General features: G+C 50.8%; 1 protein-coding gene across 4 annotated transcripts in view; it reads left to right on the top strand.

Moving 5' to 3' along the window:
• Window positions 1-11243, top strand: part of ACSL1 (acyl-CoA synthetase long chain family member 1) — a 56955-nt gene extending 45712 nt beyond the window's left edge. For all 4 annotated transcript variants that reach the window (XM_037055171.1, XM_037055170.1, XM_037055168.1 and 1 more), the window contains 10 exons: window positions 201-335; window positions 2116-2250; window positions 2907-3002; window positions 3641-3713; window positions 5249-5337; window positions 6077-6193; window positions 7930-8073; window positions 9024-9125; window positions 9239-9310; window positions 9640-11243. In XM_037055171.1, the coding sequence (XP_036911066.1) occupies window positions 201-335; window positions 2116-2250; window positions 2907-3002; window positions 3641-3713; window positions 5249-5337; window positions 6077-6193; window positions 7930-8073; window positions 9024-9125; window positions 9239-9310; window positions 9640-9780 (1104 nt within the window). In that variant the 3' untranslated portion in view covers window positions 9781-11243. The remainder of the gene's footprint in view (window positions 1-200; window positions 336-2115; window positions 2251-2906; window positions 3003-3640; window positions 3714-5248; window positions 5338-6076; window positions 6194-7929; window positions 8074-9023; window positions 9126-9238; window positions 9311-9639) is intronic.
• The last annotated feature ends 7715 nt before the right edge of the window (window positions 11244-18958 follow it).

The following is an 18958-nucleotide window of genomic DNA, read 5'->3' as shown; positions in this document are numbered from 1 at the left end:
GAACCAACATACCCTGGTTCATGGCCAGGGTACAGTGACCGAAGAATGCGAGAACAATTTTTTTAAGCTGCCTACATTTAGCAACTTTAAGATCTCTAGCAATGGCTCTGAAATGCTAACACAGAGGCCTTATTTGTCTTTGTGCTGGGTGACCCTTGCTGCAGTGCTGAAATGCTGGTCGTGTGTGTTTACCTCCCTAGTGTGTGATGCTGTGTCATGGAGCTAAGATAGGATTTTTCCAAGGAGATATCAGGCTGCTCATGGATGACCTCAAGGCGCTTCAACCCACCATCTTCCCTGTGGTCCCGAGACTGCTGAACCGGATGTTTGACCGAGTGAGTCCCGGGCACCACCACGGAGAGGGCACAGTGCTGGGCCTCAAGTCCCAGTCGGCTTTGACTCAGGCAGGGCCTTCTGCATGACCCGGACAGTCCTCCTTATCCCGCAGAGCTGCAGGCCACAGTGCTGTGACACTGAGTACAGTCACCTCACAGGGGTGCTGCTAAGGATTACGAGAGAAAACACACAGGCACTTACCCCAGAGGGACAATGCAGGTGTGAGGTGGAGGTGGTTTTCTTAAAAGGTTTTATGGATTCATTTTTGGAGAGAGCGGAAGGGAGGGAGACAGAGAGGGAGAGAAACATTGATGTGTGAGAGAAATACTGATTGGTTACCCATCTCATGCCCAAACTGGAGACCTGGCCCCCAACTGAGGCCTGTGCCCTGACTGGGAATCAAACCGGCGACCTTTTGGTTTACAGGCTGGTGCTGAATCCACTGAGCCACAGCAGCCAGGAACGTCTTCTATTAACTCTTTGAGCCTCTGTTTTCTCATCTGTACAAGGGACTGCTGAGTGTCTCATGAAGCTGCTCCTTGCTCACATGAGAAGGATAACTATGAAATTGTTTTAGAAATTGGAAAGCTCCATGCACATGTGAAGTGTTCCTCACTTAGCCACCTTGCGAGAAGTGCCTACCTTAAAGCAAGGACTGTGCAGGCTCCCACTCTGAGAGGCCATCCCAGCGTGGACTGTGGGGCCAGGGCCAGGGCCAGGGCTGCGTGTGCTGTGAGTGTCCCCCAGTGAACCTGGATGGGGCATTCAGTGCTCTTTAATTGCAGGCGTGCCTTCTTTCATCTGTGAGAACTTACTCATTTTTTAATGGTTCTTTTAGAAAAAAACTTATAAGAACTGCTCTATTGAAATATAATTCACATTCCATACAATGAAGGTGCTCACTAAAGTGTACGATGCAGAGGTTTTCAGTACATTCTCAGAATTCTACAACCATCTATACAGTTCATTCTAGAACGTGTTTGTCCCCTCAGAAGGAGCCCTTGACCTTCCCTTTAGCTGTCATCCCCACCCCGATCCTCACCTCCACCACTAAGCAAAAATCATCTACTTTTTGAATCTATAGATCTGCCTGTCCTGGACTTGGCCACCAATGGAGTTATGCAATATGTGTTCTTTTGTCTCTAGCTTCTTTCACTTAACATGTTTTCAAGGTTCTTCGATGTTGTAGAGTGTAGCTGTACTTCATTTCTTTTTTTTAAAAAAGATTTTATTTATTTTTAGAGAGAGGGGAAGGGATAGAGAAAGAAAGGGAGAGAAACATCAATGTGTGGTTGTCTTTTGCACACCCCTCACCAGGAACCTGGCCAGCAACCCAGGCACGTGCCCTGCCTGGGAATTGAACCGGTGACAATGGCTCACAGGCCTGTGCTCAGTCCACTGAGCTACACCAGCCAGGTGTACTTCATTCCTTAGAATAGCCAGACAGTATTCCGTGGTATAGGTGGAACACCTTTCATTCCTCCAGTCATCCATCAATGGGCACTTGAGTTGTTCCCACTGTTTGGCTACTGTAAATACGCCGCCGAGTTTTCTGCGTGGACCCCTGCCTTCATCTCTCTTGGGCAGACACCTGGGAGCGGAACTGCTGCGCGTTGTAACCCTGTGTGTTTTCTAAAGCCAGGCCATGTAACGACGTTTCTACGAACAGGGCGGGGGGTTCCAGCATCCCCACATCTTTCCCAGTACTTGTCACTACCTCTCTTCCTGACTCGAGCCATCTTAGTAACTGTGGAACCTTTTCGTGTCTCCACTTGGTAGATTTTCGGACAGGCAAACACCACACTGAAGCGCTGGCTGTTGGACTTCGCCTCCAAGAGGAAAGAAGCAGAGCTGCGCAGCGGCGTCATTAGAAACAACAGCCTGTGGGACAAGCTCATCTTCCGCAAAATACAGGTGGCAGCACTGTTGGCTGTCACGCGAGCTAACCGGGGTCTCAGGTTTTCTCTGCAGGCTCTTTTAACAGAGACGTGTGCAGACGAGAGAGAGAAAGACACAGTTGTATTAATTCGGGCACATTTCTAAAAGTTAGGGACAAAGCCATCCCATAAATCTCAGGATCCAAAATACTTCAGAACAATATTGTAGTTCTTGAGGGCCGAAAGAAATCAGGATACTGTAACCTTTCTTATTCTCCGTTTGGTTTTATTTTTCTGGAGCACGAATATCACTCTCGAGGTAACTTTTTGGGCGTGAGTGGTAAAGAATAATATACTAGTCTAAAAAAATGCAAGAAGTGTGGTAGTTGCCACAAATCCACTGCACCCTTGTTCTAATCCCTTAAGACCCCGGCAAGTAGAGGTGCTGGGTGATTTTCGTACGGGTTTAGAGCGAATGGTAGGGTCTCAGGCAGAACAGAAACACAATCTGGCCGGGCGTTCCTCTCATGGACGCCTGTGAGTTCTTGGGCATCAGTGAGTCCTGGGCGGTGTGCAGAGAAGGAGCTGGGGGTTGGGGAGTGCGGTGCCAAGAAAGTATCTTTGAGGAGCCCACTGACTTCCAGCCATTTAACCCTCCTTCTTCTCTCCTTCTTTCCCCTCCTGTCCTCTAAGTCGAGCCTGGGAGGGAAGGTCAGGCTGATGATCACAGGAGCCGCACCTGTCTCTGCCACAGTACTGACCTTCCTGCGGGCTGCACTTGGCTGCCAGGTGAGCCGGCTCCCTGGCCCTTGGCCATCCCAGACGTTGTCATGCCCGGGGCCTGCTTTCCAAAAGCCACTCTGATGCTCCCCGTGTGTCTCTTGTCTTTCTTCAGGAGACCATGTTATTTCTAGGTTGCTTAGAGAAGGAAGCTTGTCTATTTTGACCCCTGGCGGGGGGAACGTGTGTGTGCCCACCACTGCATCGTGTCCTCGAAGGAAGGGCGCAGATCCTGCCTTTAGACTCAGGCAGGAGGGGCCGGGTGGGTTATAAGTGATGGCCAACGCACACAACACGCAGAGAACCTGTCTTAGTTAGCAGAGCCCACTTGGCAACAGGGCCTGTGGGGACGGAGCCTTCCCGGGCAGCTCGGGTGCAGCGGACCCTCCCCCGTGCCAGCGTTCTCCCTCGCGCATCTGCAGGATGTGAAGTAGCGAACGGACACGAATGAGCTGGGCTTGGTGCGAGGGCGAGAGTGTTTGGGTGCTGTGATGAAGCAGGGTGTGGTATCGGACAGATTTACCAAACGAAGTTTGGGAGGAGGTTCCTCTATAGTGGGCCCTCACTCAGAAGCTGGAGGAACTCGGTTGTGCACTTGCAGCAAAGGCGTCCCCTTTCTAAGGCCATTTCATCTCTTGGTGACCCAGTTCTACGAAGGCTACGGGCAGACCGAGTGCTCGGCTGGCTGTTCCCTGACCGTGCCCGGAGACTGGACAGCAGGTACAGTTGGTCGGTGGGACAGTCCTATGGACATCTGTCATTCAGACTGGAATTGGGTTGGTCATGCACTGGTTCATTAGCCAACTTCAACAAGGGCTATGTCTCAGATGATTAGGCCTTGGGGTACCCAGTCTTGTAAATCAGGGAGCCACGTGGACAACGTGGCAGGTTGGGACATGGTTTTGAGGCTCTGACCGTAAAGCTGGGTGGCAGTAGAGACCGCCACAGACCCTGAGGGTGATGGCTGTAAGAGATGACGCCTTTACACCCACTTCAGGACGTTTGCCCCAACCGAGCTTTGGGGTCCACTGATCTGCTGGTAAATTTTAATTAAATGTATACTGTGTGCTATGCTGGATGTTGAGACTACAGAGAAAAATAAATGCAGATCCTTTTTCCTAAAAAGACAAAATGGAGACAGATATCAAAATAATTGGATGAGTACCTGTCATGGATGAGGTTCCTTGTTAGGGACTTAAAGTGTACATGACGTGTACTTCGTCCCAGCGACATCCCCATGAGATGAATCCTGTTATCTCCCGAGGACGTGATTGGCTGTGGGCTGAAAGGCACGGGGAATGATGCATAAGAATTGGCACAGCATTGCCTTGGGAGCCAGAGTCCCAGCCCAGGTCTGAGTGCGAAGCTTCCTGCTCTCCTCTGTACCATGCGGGCGCATCCCACACTGTGATAACTCAGTCCCCTGGTTTATTTGGTGCTTTGTAAGTGTGAGCACCGTGTAGCAACATAGACGTGCAGTACCTAGCGTGAACCAATAGTGTAATTCTGCTGAGACTGGCACTAACGGTCTGTGAACCTTTTTCATCGTGTTTAATTTTTAACCCCTGGTTCCTTACCAGCTGAGGACTTTAGAACAGGGATCTCTTTAAGCTGAACTTATTAAAACGGAGGAAGAATTATTTGTGATGCTTTTGCAACATACCTCATTCCTGTTGGCTTTGCCTTGGGAAGCGAACCTAACCCTAAGACCATTTTGGCAAGACAACTAAGTTATCTGTAGAAAGAAGCATCGTCTTGTCTTCATGAACTTCAGCATGAAACACGGTCATCCATTCTGACCAGGGGGTAGGTGGGAATAAAGCAAGACCTGCCACAGCTGCCTGTGCCCTCTTACAGAGAGTGGGGACACGCAGAAGCCTGTCCCAAGGTGAGGTGGCAAAGCATGGGCAGTGGCCACCACACCAGAGGGGCCAGGGAAGCGCCCGGAGAAGGCTTGCTTCCAGGCGTTTGTGGAAGCCCTTAAAGCCAGCAGCCACGCCGTGTATACTTTGACAGGTAACTGAGAGCATCGAACGTGGGAAAGGCCCCTGGGAGACTTTTGGATGTTTCTGTGTCTGTTCTAGGCATCAACTCTCTACATGAATTTGCCGGAGGGAGACTCTCTCCCACTGCAGAAACCACCAGTTGTTGTATAGTGGTTCTTCCCATGAGCAGGCTTATTGGTGATAGAAATAATGCGGCCCAAGGACAGTACAGTCCCATCACGAATAACTGTTCTTTGCTTCCACATACAGGCCACGTCGGGGCCCCCATGCCTTGCAATTGGATAAAACTGGTTGACGTGGAAGAAATGAACTACCTGGCTGCGAAGGGCGAGGGGGAGGTGAGTGGGGTCCCGGCGTTCCCCATCCCCACCTTCCTCTAACGCTGCCGACAAGCGCTGTGCGTTCCCCAGCGCAGCCTCACGTAAAGCCTTTGGGCCCCCGAGCTGCATTTTGCCAGTGATCCTGCAGTCAGACAAGCTTCTTTTTTCAAGTACATTTATATTCAGCCCCCAGAGCGAGTGTTGGACGGGGCCGCTGATGCCTCCCTTTTCTGCCAGACATGGTAGGGACTGGGGCCCAAGATGGTGCAAGGCGCCAGCGGCCTGGGCCCGGGGCAGAGCTCCTGTCTGCTTGTTGCCCCGATGCCTGCTTATCAGTGAGCCCCTGCTAGTGGGAGGAGAGTCTAGTTACTTCAAAGGGATTTCGGTGCCTCTGGGGCTCTCCAGCAGGTTGGAGCGGTACCTCGAGCCACCCCCACACCCCGGTGTTCTCGAGGTGTCATTGGCACACAGCTCAGTAGAAGTTCAAAGTGCACACCCAGAGTCATGACTGAACTTACACGTCCTGCAAAAGGGTCCCACAGTGAATGTAGCTAACGTCTGTCACCTCATGTAGCTACAAAAAAAGGGGGGAAGATGTTTTTCTCCCTGTGATGCAGACTCTCAGGAGCGCCTCTCTGAGCAGCTCTCGGATCGCCACCCCGCAGGGGAGCGCTGGCCACCAGGCTGGTGCCTCTTGCCTGGCAGCGGGAAGCTGTGCCTTCTGACTGCACCCGCCCGCCTCCTTCTTTTGCCTCAGGTGTGTGTGAAAGGGCCAAACGTGTTCCAAGGCTATTTGAAGGACCCAGCAAAGACGGCGGAAGCTCTGGACAAAGACGGATGGCTGCACACGGGGGACATTGGGAAATGGCTGCCAGTAAGTCGCACGGGCTCCTCGCCGCACTGCGGGGACGCGGCCTCCCACCGCCCGGCCCCTGCCACGGGGCCGTGGCCCCGCCTTTTGTGTCTCTCTCTGTCCTTGCCCAGCGGCTGGTGTGGATGCCTCTGTTTCCTGCCGGGCACAGGCCTGCCCCTGCAGGGGGTTCTCTCGTTACCTGTGGCAGAAATGTTTTGTTTTGATGTTTGACATCCATTCTAGTTGCCGCTTCCTGTGTAAGGTCCACAGAGACTGCGGCTTTTCAGACGTCGACAGTGCGCCGCGACGTGGAGGTCGCAGCGAAGTGGGCGTGGGGCTGCAGTGCGGGCTGCCAGGCAAGGGGGTGGGCAGCGGTCTGCTGCGCGAGTTCCTTAGGTTTGTCGTCCGGTGAAAACAGGGCAGACACTTCACCGATGGGATCAGCTCCTTCCGATTTAGCCTCAGAACCACTGACGGAACAGCAATTCCAGAAGCTATCCTAGGAGTGGGAGGCTCGGGCGAGAAGTGGTGCCCAGAGAGCCGGCCAATTGTGCTCGCTGTGGTAACAGCCACTGCTTTTGAAAGTCGTTGCTGTGTTGATTGCAAGCACTAAAGTGCCTTACATATTTTTTGAAAGATTTCATTTATTTATTTTTAGAGAGAGGGGAAGGGAGGGAGAAAGAGAAACATCAGTGTGAGAGAGAAACATCGATCAGTTACTTCTTGCACATCCCCAACCAGGGACCTGGCCTGTAACCCAGGCATGTGCCCTGACCAGGAATTGAACTGGCGACCTTTCAGTTTGCACCCGAACCACTGAGCCACACAAGTCAGGGCCAAATGCCTAATGTAATTTTTATTATTGCATATTGTTTGATTCTTATAAATTTAAGGTGCTTAACACCATGAAATTTTTATTGATTTGAAAATGGCCCCCTAATTAATTCAGACTTCAGAATATCCAAGCTATTTAGAAACAAACTAAGTCCCTGTCCCAGGTTCAAGAGGGATTAAGTGTCCATTCTCATTCTGGCTCCGCGAGCACAGCTCACAACCTCTCAGGACCGCAGTCTCTCCTGTGAAGAATGGAGAACAGGTGCGAGTGAGAGCGCCTAGGAGGTTTCCAACAGACGCTTTTTGGGAGCATGACGTTGACGCCAGGGTCGGGACAGGTTGAAGGTCTGGTGGGCGTTACTGGCACTTGGCAGGTCTGGGCCAGAGCGTCTGGTGTCCCCACTGTTCCTACGTGGGCACTTGATCGACTCTTCCCCGAGATCCAGGAGCTCCCCCTCCCTTCCCGGCCCTGAGGCCCTAATAAAGCCATGGAAACCCTGCCTGGGGCTTGTAAAGGTTTGCTGAGCCCCTGGGGCACCGGGGGTGGGTGAGTCTGTGTCTCTGCTCTCCTGGAACTGAACTCCACTGCAGAGGCGGTGTGTGTGTCCCTGACTCGGGTGTGAGGCCGTGTGCGCGAAGCCACGCTGAACGCAGCAGGCAAAAAGCTGCCAGTGGGCTGACACGGGGGGAAGGGGAATGAGGATGGGCTCCAATCCCTCCTCTGTGTCCCTACTTGGCTCAATGGCCCCGGGCAAGTTACTCAATTCTCCAAGCCTTAGTTTTCCTCTCTGTAAAATGGGGTGATAGCAGACTTTGCCCGAAGCCCTGAGGACTAAGTGAGTCAAATGCCCTGTGCTGGGTGTGATTGAGCCTAGGTGGAAGCCCGCCATGGCCCACTCACAGCCCCCCTCTCTGATGAACAGAACGGCACCTTGAAGATCATCGACAGGAAAAAGCACCTATTTAAACTGGCACAAGGAGAGTACATAGCACCTGAAAAGATCGAAAATGTCTACCAGCGAAGTGAACCTGTTGCACAGGTGTTTGTCCACGGAGAGAGCTTGCAGGTAGGTGCTTTCTGAGCTGGGAGCTCTAAGGGCAGGTGTGGCAAGTGCCGGTCTCCAGTGACAAGTTTGCAATGACTGTGAAGTGACTTTCTCGTCTGACTGCTAGAATGTGAAGCAGGCATTATTGGCTTTTGCTGTTGGGCGCTTCTTATTCAGAGAAGTTTTTTCTCTCTCATTTCCACATTTTTATTTTACCCAGAGTGACGTGACATACCAAGAGGGGCAGGGTGGAAGACATCCAGGAGTGGGCAAAGATATGCTTCTAATTTAATGATGAGGGACGATATCGACATGTGGATCACAAGAAAGTTTAGAATTTTCAAACATATTAAACCCAACATAGTTATGATATGCGTCCTCAATCATCTTCGAGCAAATGGTGGCTGTGAGCCAACATCAAGTTGAAAACCGAGAGCGATATTGTAGTGAAACGTCTGTTTGCCAAAACACTGGACCAGTGGTGTGACAAGGGAGCAAAGAGGCCTGGTTCCCTGAGGGGTCATCGTGCCCTAAACCTTGAGGTTTCTAAGTGACTTTAGAAGATTTTCTTTTAAGGGGGTGCGCCTGTTTTTCTTCGACCTAGACTCTTACTATGCCTCTGATTTTTATTTATTTCCCTGTTCTCTGCCATCCTATTTCCTAATTTGAGCCTGTTTTATTTTTTGAATGTATACACAAAATCAAATAAAAATTGGGGTTTGGGGTTTTTTTCGATTTTGATTCCCAGTGGTTCTTAAGACACTTACTATAAAGTTCCTGACGCTGTCACTATTTTAGAGCCAGGGGTTCTTACCCTGGGCTCAGTGGGCCCCCAGGCCTGCAGTGTGTCCTAGAGAGAGGGTCTGTAACTTTTACCAGCTTCTCCAGGGGTCTCGGTGCAGACTCATACAGGACCACCCTGTAGAACACCTGGGCCGAGCCATGTAGTCACTGACTTGTCTGTGTTAAAGTCATTTCTCATAGCAATCGTGGTCCCCGACATCGAGACACTGGGTCACTGGGCCCGGAAGAGAGGGCTGGAAGGGTCCTTCGAAGAGCTGTGCCGGAACAAGGTGGGTGCGGGAGCTCGCGGGCTCCCTCCGCGTCTCCCTCCGCGTCTCCCCGCGGTGTCGAGTGCCCAGCGCAGGGACCTCCAACCCAGGAAGTCTCTCGTTTCTCTTCCTAGGATGTCAGAAAAGCTGTTCTGGAAGACATGGTGAGAATTGGGAAGGAGTCCGGACTGAAAGCCTTTGAACAGGTAAGACTTTCATAAAAGTACATGAATTCTTGTAGGACAAGTTTCTGACTTGAAGATTCTTTATGAGTAGATAAAGAATATAACCTACAGAAGATAACCTAAAGAAATCGTGAGGGATGAATAATGGCGTGGGTTGGTGCCAGGGTGGTGGGGTGGTGGGGAGTTCTTTAACCTGAGAATAAGCCACCGTCCTCATAGAGAGAGAGTGTGGCCGGGCCAGAGGTCAGAGGACGGTTTGGCAGCGTGCGGGTCTTTACCCCCTTGGGTGGCTCTTTAGACCCAGATTTCTGCTGTCCCCTCTCCTCCTAAATAGCCTTGTGTATTTGCAGGTCAAAGGCATTTATCTCTGCACTGAATTATTCTCCGTCGAGAACGGCCTTCTGACCCCAACAATGAAGGCTAAAAGGCCGGAGCTTCGGAATTATTTCCGGTCACAGATAGATGAACTTTATTCTACCATCAAAGTTTAACGGGAGGAAGAAAGCTCAGAAGAAACCACACACCTCCATGATCTTCTTCTACTGGTGGCCTTCATGTTGGTGACTTTGACGACAGCGAGCATGTGGAAGGGGAGGACTGTCCATGCCTGACTCGTGCACTTGAGGTTCTTGTCATAGGAACATTAGAGGAAATAGGACACTGCCTTACAGTCACCTCGAGTGGCAGACCGTATATATATGGTGATACATAATTTCCAAATTGAGCCTTAAAAATTAAGGGGAAACTACAAATGTGCTAAGTTATTCTCGACTTCCTTAGTTTAAAAGGCGGATGTGAAAACTTCTGTCTCCCTCTTTCTCTAACCAAGGAATTGAGACTTTGCTCTTCCTGAGAGACCTGCTGCTCTGAGGAGTCCAGTGCGCCAGAAGGAAACTGTCCCTTCTGAGCAACTGTCCCCTCTGGAGAGAGTCACAAGTGGACCAGAGACGTTTTTCTTGACCCCCGTCACCTTCCCTTCCCCATCTCACACACACTCTCACCCCTCTTCTGATGAAGGCCGATGAACCCTGTACGTCTTCACAATCCCCGCATCTCCCTGTGGATCAGAAGGTCCCCAGAGGATCGAAGGCCAGGCCAGGCCAGGACAGTGTGGATGACAAGTCTCGGATGAGCAGTCCCTTGCCGGGGCAAGTGGGTTCTGGCGCCCATGCAGCAAAGGCCCCCGGAGCACCCTCTGCCCAGGGCTCATGGAAAGAAATCGGCCTGAGACTCCGCAGTGAAGGCTAGCATTTCCAGAAAGAACTAATTACCCGGAACGACCGTGCTCAACTGTGATGCCTGCATATCTGTCCACCATCATCACTGAACCGTCCCTCTGTCTGTGATGGCCAACAAGTTTTTAATGTGGTTTTCATATCCAAAGTTCACGTTGTGATTAGCTGGCCTTTCCCCCAGAATGACCTCTCAGGCAAGGCATGTCTTTGGTAACGTGGAGGGGGTAGATAGACTTGGGTACCTGTGGGAACGGACAGTAATAAACAAATGCTCCCTGTCGTCATGCTACCTGATTTCTGTGAAATGTGTTGCACAAGCCAAAATTCTAGGGTGTAGAAATCTGGAAAACTCGTTTCCTCGGGTTAACTTCCCCAGGGATTTTTTTTTTTCAGTTAATTTGGGAAATTAGCAGCTCTTCACTCGACGACAAGCCTTCGTCACATGCGACTGAATCGCGCCGCGTGGGAAGCGGTCGTTTCTGAGTGTGTGAGAGCACACGCATTACACGACACAGGGTTTGCACTCGAGAAGCATCACGGTAGTAACACTGTTCAGTAGCCTAACTTCGTGTGTTCTTCACTGCACAAAAAGTCCGTGATTTGTCACATTGGGGGTTTGAATGTTTGCTTTAAGTGTTGGCTCTTTCTATGTTTTATAAACCAAAACAGAATTTCCAAAAACAATGAAGGAAACCAAAATAAATATTTCTGCATTTCAAGCGAGTGGAGCCTCTGTTTTCAGGCCACGAGTGACAACAAGGCAGCTATAGACGCACCCCAGCCTCGGGCTGGCGTGGCCCTGGGCCTCGGGCGTGGACGCGCCCACTGTACCTCCTTCCCCAGCCTCTTCCTGCAATGCAGTCACGTTCTCAGGCTCCCCCGCCGCAGCCCTGCTGGGTTGTGCGGAAGAAAGTCACGGTGGGAATAATAGAGATTTTCTTGAAAATGCACATTCTTTGCTGGAAAACCACGGTACGTTTCGGGGCAGGGGGCGGGGAATGGCTATACTTGGTGGCTCTGTGGTGGGTTGTATTCTATTTTAGTCAGTCTCTTACTCCTCTCACTGATTTAGAAACAGGCTAAGAGAGCAGCCCCCTTTTTCTGTTTCTTTCCCTCCCTCCTCATCCCACGCTGTCGTTTTAAAGGTTTTCTCTTCCATTGGTGTTAATTACACAACCTCCAACTCCTTATATAATCTCTTGTGTTTAAGCCCTTCTCCCTCCCTCTGGCCCCTCCCTCCTGGGTTTGGTTTGGCCCCTAGCCTGTCCTGCCTCTTCATCTGAGCTCTTAAGGCCTCATCCTGCCTTGTCTCACCTTCCTCTTCCTTTCTTTCCCTATTCCCTTTCCTTTTCCCTCTCTTAGCACAGAACACAGTGCTTGGAAACCAGTAAGTGTTCGCTAAATAAGTCTTGTTTGAATAAATACCTGGAAATTTTGAACCAAACTCCTCTTTGGAATGAAGATGATACACATACTGTTTTTTTTCCTTTTGAAGAGTTATTGTAAAATACACACAGCATTTACTGTCTCATTCATTTTTAAGTACACAGCTGAGTGGCATTGAGGAGGTCCCCTCTGCTGCATGGCTGTCACCGCTGTCCATCCAGAGCCCGTGTACCTTGAAGACCTGAAACTGAGGCAAATGGACTCATCCTGCCTTTGTCCTCTGGGGACTGGCTCGTTGCACTGAGCACAGTGTCTTCACGGGCCCCCCACCTTGGGGCGCGGTGCAGTCACCCTGCTGTCCCCCTGGCTGTTCCCGCCCCTCCCTGCAAGAACTCAGAAATACGGCTCGTTTCAAAGCATACTTGGCACTTGGTAGTTACGTACTTTTGCCCCACTCTCAAGTTTTATGTTACTTGGAATAATACTAGTGACTGAAACGCGTGCAGTGCCGCTACATGCCAGGCACTGTTCCTAGCGTTTTACACAGATGACCTGTTTGATGTTTATAAGCCTTCAAGCCAAGTGCAGCCATTGTCCCCATTTTACAGATGAGGCAATTGCCTCACACCAACAATTGGATCTATGTCATGTGCCGGAGAGACTTGGGAGTCGGGAAGCCTGGTTTTAGACACTGAGCTCTCAGCCTCATGCTGTGGGTGTTTCTTGTTTGCCTTTGGCAGTGAACTTTCGGACAAAACGTCATTGGATTGTTCTGGGGGCAGCTTCAGTGCATGTGGTTTTGATACCTAAGGGTTTTTCTTTGTCACAGCAAGGCTAATACTACTTCACAGACATTTAGTTTGGGTTCATGGCTTCTCAGAAATTAAATATGGTTGCTCTCCGTGATGTTGATGGTCTCAGATGCATTAGGGACCAACACTTTGGCAGAACCAGCTGCTCTATCTTAGCAGGAACGTATGTGTAACACATACCGGTCACGGCCATGTGGCGGGTTCATGAGGTCCCATGGAAGTTCTCGGAATCAACTCTGGCAGCAGCAATGGCGGCAGGCACTGTGGACTCACTGTGGGCAGGGCGCGACAATCATTCTTCACTTATGTTCTCATTTCTTTCTCACAACAACCCTGGCGGGCCAAGGGGCTTGATCAGGGAACCTGGAGCGTGCAGTAAAGGAGCGCCCCTAACAGGGCCCTGGCGTCCTTGATACAGTGATCGGAAGTTAAAGAGGGAGCTGGCGAGGGAGACTGAGAATTGCCTGCCGTGGAGGGAAGTGGGAAACCAACCTGCAATCTCCCTGAAGCCGAGAGAGGGAAGTGTTTCAGGAAGAGAGAGAGGGACTCAGTGCTGCTGAAGGGTGGACTGAGGTGGGGACAGAGAAGGGCCACTGCCTTCAGCAAGGGTGGTGACATTGGCAATAGTGTCCCACAGGGTAGGGAGACCAGAAGCCGGCTGGGAGCAAGTGGAGGCGTGAACGGGGCAGTCAGGGGGAAGGCTGGACCGCTCTGTGCTGACATCTCACCCTGGAGGAAACCAGATGAAAGGTTGGTGCCTGGGGAGAGGTGGGAGGCTGACAGGTTGCCTGTGATTGCTGGTGGTGGAGGTTCTTAAGATGGAGATGCTAGAGCATCTCATGGTGTGCCCTTGAGAAAGGTCCTGGAAGGGAGGAAGAGAGAATGCAGGGGAGAGGGGAAGACTGCTGTTGTGAGAGGCCAGGAGGGTTGAAATCCACAGTCAGGTTCAGAGATGGGCCATCCCTAGGGCACTCCTTCCATTGCAACACGGGGTGGGGGGTGGCGGTGTTGGGAGACAGAGAATGGGGAGCCGTCGGTGGAGATGTAAGCAGACCCACAGCGCCTGAAAACTGCTCTCTTCCACCCAAGTGTTAGTCCTTGCTATGGGTGAGAGCATGGAGGCCCAGAGAGCTCGGCTCACGTGTCCTGGCAACGGGCACAGCTGGATGTTCCGCCCCCAGGCCTGTCCGGGCCTGGGACGCCCGTTTGGCTGTCCCTTCCTCTCCGTGGCACGGTGCCCTGTGCCCCGAGCATCATCCGCAGCACCAGTCCCTGCATCAGATGGGTTTTCTTCTTCAGCCAGGCCTCAGGTGCAGCCAAACCCCGCACCGCAGATAGACCTGTTCACCATCAAAGTCACGTCATGAGGCAGGGCAGAGTCAATGTCTCGGATTCTGGTCTTTGTGTGTTTCCATCCAGATTTCCAGTGCTGGCTTCTTTCCACAGCCACGTGAGCGTAGAAGCCTGCCAGCCCATCCCTGGTTGCTGGGTGGAGCAGGTTGCTGAGGGCAGCAGGTCCTGGCAGCACCTGGAGAGGTGAAGGCGGTGGGTCTGTTAGAGGAGCAGACTGGAGCGCCCCCCTCCCCCCATTCCTCAGCTGCCAGCTCCCTCCGTGGACATATAGAGTGGGTGGGCATTGAGTCTGATCTCAGGGGCCTCTTCAGAGGGAGGTTCGCAGTACAGAGCAGACCCTCCGGGCCCTGTCAGCAGCGCTGCCCAGCTCAGGTGAGCTGGAACCTGTGGGTACAGACCAGGTGGGACCCCCATGCGCCACCCACGCTGTCCTCTCACCCTGCGTCCTGGAGCAGAGGCCCACACCTGGGTGGGTTTGGAATTCACTTCTTCGCTCAGCATGGGTGCGTGGGACATTGACTCACAGTTCCTACTACCCATATATTTTGCATAAAAAGAAATCCAGATTTTTCCCTGTGCCTTTTAACTCCTTCGCACTGTGTTGCTCAGACAGAAGTGCCATGAGATGAGTTCTGCCCCTCAGCCCTGTTCTTCAGGTGCAGGGGGGCTCTGTTCTTGGTTGGAAACGGGGCGGGGGGGTGTTCACAATTGTATTTTACATATACGTTATCAGCCAGTCTCTTCTGTTGAGATTTTTAAGTGGGGGAGGGGGAGGGAGGGTGTCAGATTTCTCTAACAGATACTCTTCTTGCTAACTATTAGGGCTGCTGCGTTTCCCCAGTAGAAATCCGGGCAGGCTTCCTGCTTCTCCTGGCTTGTCCCGATTGAAGGGCGAGCCAGGGGCGCGCCGCGGGGCCGGGCTGCAGGGCCGCTTAGGCACCACACGCTGCGGAGGTCCCACCTGGAGCGCGTGGGAAACCAGTCTGCTCACATTCTTCGTCAGGCAGCGTGTGCAGACGACGCAGAGGAACACCTTCTCGGGGTGCCTGGCTTTCCCACACCCCAGATACTGCCACCCTCCTCCCTGCGGCGCCCCGCCCGCTGACCTGTCCCTGGGCCCAAAATGTGGGAGAAGTCCCAGGGCTGCCCCAGTTGGCCGCGGCGCCCCCAGCTTGCTGAATCTCCTGTAGTCTCTGACATCTGTCCAGTGTCCTACGCACCTTGTTTCTACAGACCTTACTGGGCCGCTGCTCCTCGTCTCCCGTATTTGTCTGTAGGAACTCACTCACTCCGCCCCCCTCCATCTCTCCTGCAAGAATGATTTTTCTAAGTCACAAGTCTTGTCACGTGATCCCCTGCTTAATCCTTCAGAGGTTTCCTGGTGCTCTCACACCTGAACTACTTAGAAGAGGGCTCCTCAAACTTTATGGCGTCCTGTCCCCTGGGGATTCTTAAAATCCAGATTCTCATTCAGTAATCCTGGAACGGGGCCTGAAACTCTGACTTTTGAATGTGCTCCCAGGTGATGCTAATGCTGCAAGGAACTGGGGGGTTCCTGCTCGCCTCCCTAGCCTCCTCCTTCGCCACATTCCCCAATCCATTGAGCCACACTGAACCTGTTCTAGCGCCCAGAATGCTCCTGGCTCTTGCTCACTGCTGGGACTTTGCGAATGCCTCCTCCCAGGAGCAGTCTCTTACCCTGGCCTGGCTTCCTCCTACTCCTGCATTGCACTTAGATCGTAGCTGTCACTTCCTCTAGGAAGCCCTCTTTGATTCTCCAAGCCCAGGAGAGAAACTGTGGAGCATGGCCGAGGCCTGCTGTGAGGTGGAGGGGAGGGTGGCGATGATCTTTTTATGCTGTGACAAAGGTCAAAGGGGAGTATGAGTGAGCCTAGGAGGTGCAGCAGCCAGAGAATGGGGGGAGCTCTTTCCTCCTAGAGAGGGTCCTCGGAAGGCTTTTTGTGTCGTCCAGGGCTACAGAGAGAAGCCTGTCCGACCTGAGCGTGTTAGAAGGCTCAGCGTCTGATTTCAGCGGAGCAGAACGAGCGCTGCAGGAAGGACAGCAGTTGCCCGGGACTCTCGGAACAAGATCAGCCCCCAAAGTAGTGTCCGAGTGAGCAAGGTCATTGGAAACTTTTCCGGAAAGTTCTTTTCAACCACAGCTTGGGTGAGAATCCTGGAGACATGTCTCTGCTGTAGAAATCCCATTCCAAAACCCTTTCCCCCTTATTTTCTTAGGAAAATATTTTACTTTGGGCTGTCGTTTCATTTTATTTCCTCTGCTCACTTGAGTTATAGGAGTACTTCCCATGCAGGGTGGAAGTAGCTGTTCCTTGGCCGGAGAGGGCCTGGTGTTTTGCTGGAACACTCCTGCCAGGAGTCCCAACCAGCCTCTCTCAGCCCTGCAGGGTACTGGGAATGGAATCTGAGACATGTGACTGCAGCTGCCTGATGTGGGGCTCAGACTTTTTGCCATGTGATCTCAGCTTGGGTAGGATCAGTGCCAGTTAGGTCTGGAAAAAGTAGAACATTAGTTACAGGGCAATTAAGTTCAATCTCTTCCTAGAGCCAGGGAGCTGTCAGAAAGCATGTGACACGGGGAGCTGTCTCATGTCACCGCCATTTGCTGCAATGGAAAAACCTTTCTGCCCTCCAACTTTAATAGACACCAAACAAGACGTCCGTCCTGAATTTTAGTTTTTCTGAAAGGGACCATCCAAGTGACAGTGTCCTGATCCCTTGCCTCACCCCCCCCCCGCCCCCGTGGGGGACACTTCAAGTTTGTTTTGCTGTGTCATAATTATAGATGTTGAGCAGTTGGTCTGTTTAAAGCAGATAATGACTTTAGTTTCTTCCAGAGGAAAACTGCCAAGGTTACTGGCTTATTCCCAGCTACCCAATAATTTGTTAGTAGAAAGTGCAAAGAGAAAGTTAGGAAATCTGAGAAGTAGATTATTTTCTTTTTCACACTAGAAAATCATTCTTTTTGGATTCGGGGAAACTTACAGGAATGGATTTGGTAACTTCGGGGAGAGGAAAATGCCCAAGAAGGGGGAAATGAGTTAGGCAAGGGCATTGAAGACATCTAGTCTTGTTAATCTTGAACTTTGAGCTAATATTTACAGTATCTGCAAATGAGTAGGTCTGGTCCGCAAACACATTTTCAAATCTCCTGCCTTGTTCTTCGTCTGACCCCTAGTGGACACATGCTGAACAGAAAATTCAACGGAAGGGTTCCCTGGGGAAAAGACAGAGAGGCCATAGGAAATAAGGCCTTCTGGGTATCTAGACGCCTACTTATTGTTCATGATAATTGTTGTTCATGTTACTTGTTCATGATAATGCTGTAAGATAAATACAATTAGTCTTGTTTCTGTTCTCATTTAAACATCAAACTAATAATCCCCAAACTTGGAACTGACGTACACATCCCAATGGTTCTGTTTCTCAGGAGGGCCCTGATACAGCTAGGTGTGTCACTGAAGCTGGGCCAGTTGGAGAACATCTTACGCATTTTCCTGGCAATGCTGATAGATGGCATTTCTATGAATGGTGGAATTCAGATGTGTGACTCGGAAGGGCTGCCAGGTGCAAGCTCTGAGCCAGAATCCTAAGATCTAACCCAGGTGCTGCCACTACTACCTGTGGGATGGCTCCTTAGTCTTCCCATGTGTACAGTGGGATTATGGTGCCAACCACGTAGGGGGGTTATGAAAGGGTTAAGTGGTCTAATAGGGACTAAGCACTCACAACAATGGCTGCATCATGATAAATGCTCAACACATTCAAGTGATGAGGGTGAGGATGTTAGAAATCAGCCTGTGGAAAAAGGTGGCGTGCCAGAAGGCCACAAAAACACATTCAGAACCCTGGCGGCTTCCAGATCAAACTGAGCTTGACAGCTATCCTATCTCTGGACTTCGCAGTGACATGAGTCCATAAATTCCTCTATTCAGTAAACCTGTTTGGGTTGAGTTTTTATTTCCATCCTGAGACCTGAACCTCTTCTTGTCTTTTCAGACCCATAAGCACATAGGGTTTGACTACAACCTTTCCCAGAAAAATGAAGCTGTCTATTGACTCTCTTAGGGGCGATACATTCAAGCTTCAGGAGCCCATCAGTGAGAACAACCTTCAATTCTTTGAAGGTGCTTTCCTCTTCTCTTGCAATTGCCCCAGGGATTCTTGGGTGGGGTGAACAGGCACCTCCCTGAAGAGGAATCAGGAAGGATCTATAAACAATGAAAAGATGTCCCGCTTAAGGGAAATGCGATTAGAAAACAATAGGATACTATTTCAGCTCATTAGTTAGGTAAAAATCGGGAGCGTTACAAATTCTAAGTATCAACAAGTACATCGAGCCAGGGGGACTTTTACGTACTGCTAATGGAGGTGTAAGTTGTAGTTTACAAAACAATGTGTAAAAATTAGCCCCTATCATGTAAAGCTGAAAATTCCTTTAAAGGATGAAGTGATAACATTACTACTGAGTCTACCCCTGGAGAAACTCTTAGGTGTGTAGCCAGCCACCCACAAAAATGTTTAGTGCTGCATTGTGGTAATAGCAAAAAACCAAAACAACTGATCTACCCATACCCAGGAGAAGGGGTAAATAAAATACAGTATATCGACATAACGCATTCCAAAGAATGAAAATGAATGAACTACAGTTACATGCATCGATATGGATAAATCATGGCTTTCAGTAAGAAAGAGCACTTGTAGAATACATACCAAATATTTACATAAGGTTTAGAAATATACAATAATTAACACATCATTGAGGGATATAACAGGTAGAAAAGCATGGGAATGATAAAATGTATCCTTGGGAGGAATGATAATGATTTATTTCCTAATCCAGTGGTGAGTACATAGGTGCT

Source organism: Sturnira hondurensis, unplaced genomic scaffold (genome assembly GCF_014824575.4).
Source record: "Sturnira hondurensis isolate 20B ecotype Veracruz unplaced genomic scaffold, ASM1482457v3 Scaffold0008640, whole genome shotgun sequence".
Taxonomy (NCBI): Eukaryota; Metazoa; Chordata; class Mammalia; order Chiroptera; family Phyllostomidae; genus Sturnira; species Sturnira hondurensis.
Note: the sequence above shows the minus strand (reverse complement) of the source record. Positions and strands in the feature narration are given on the sequence as shown.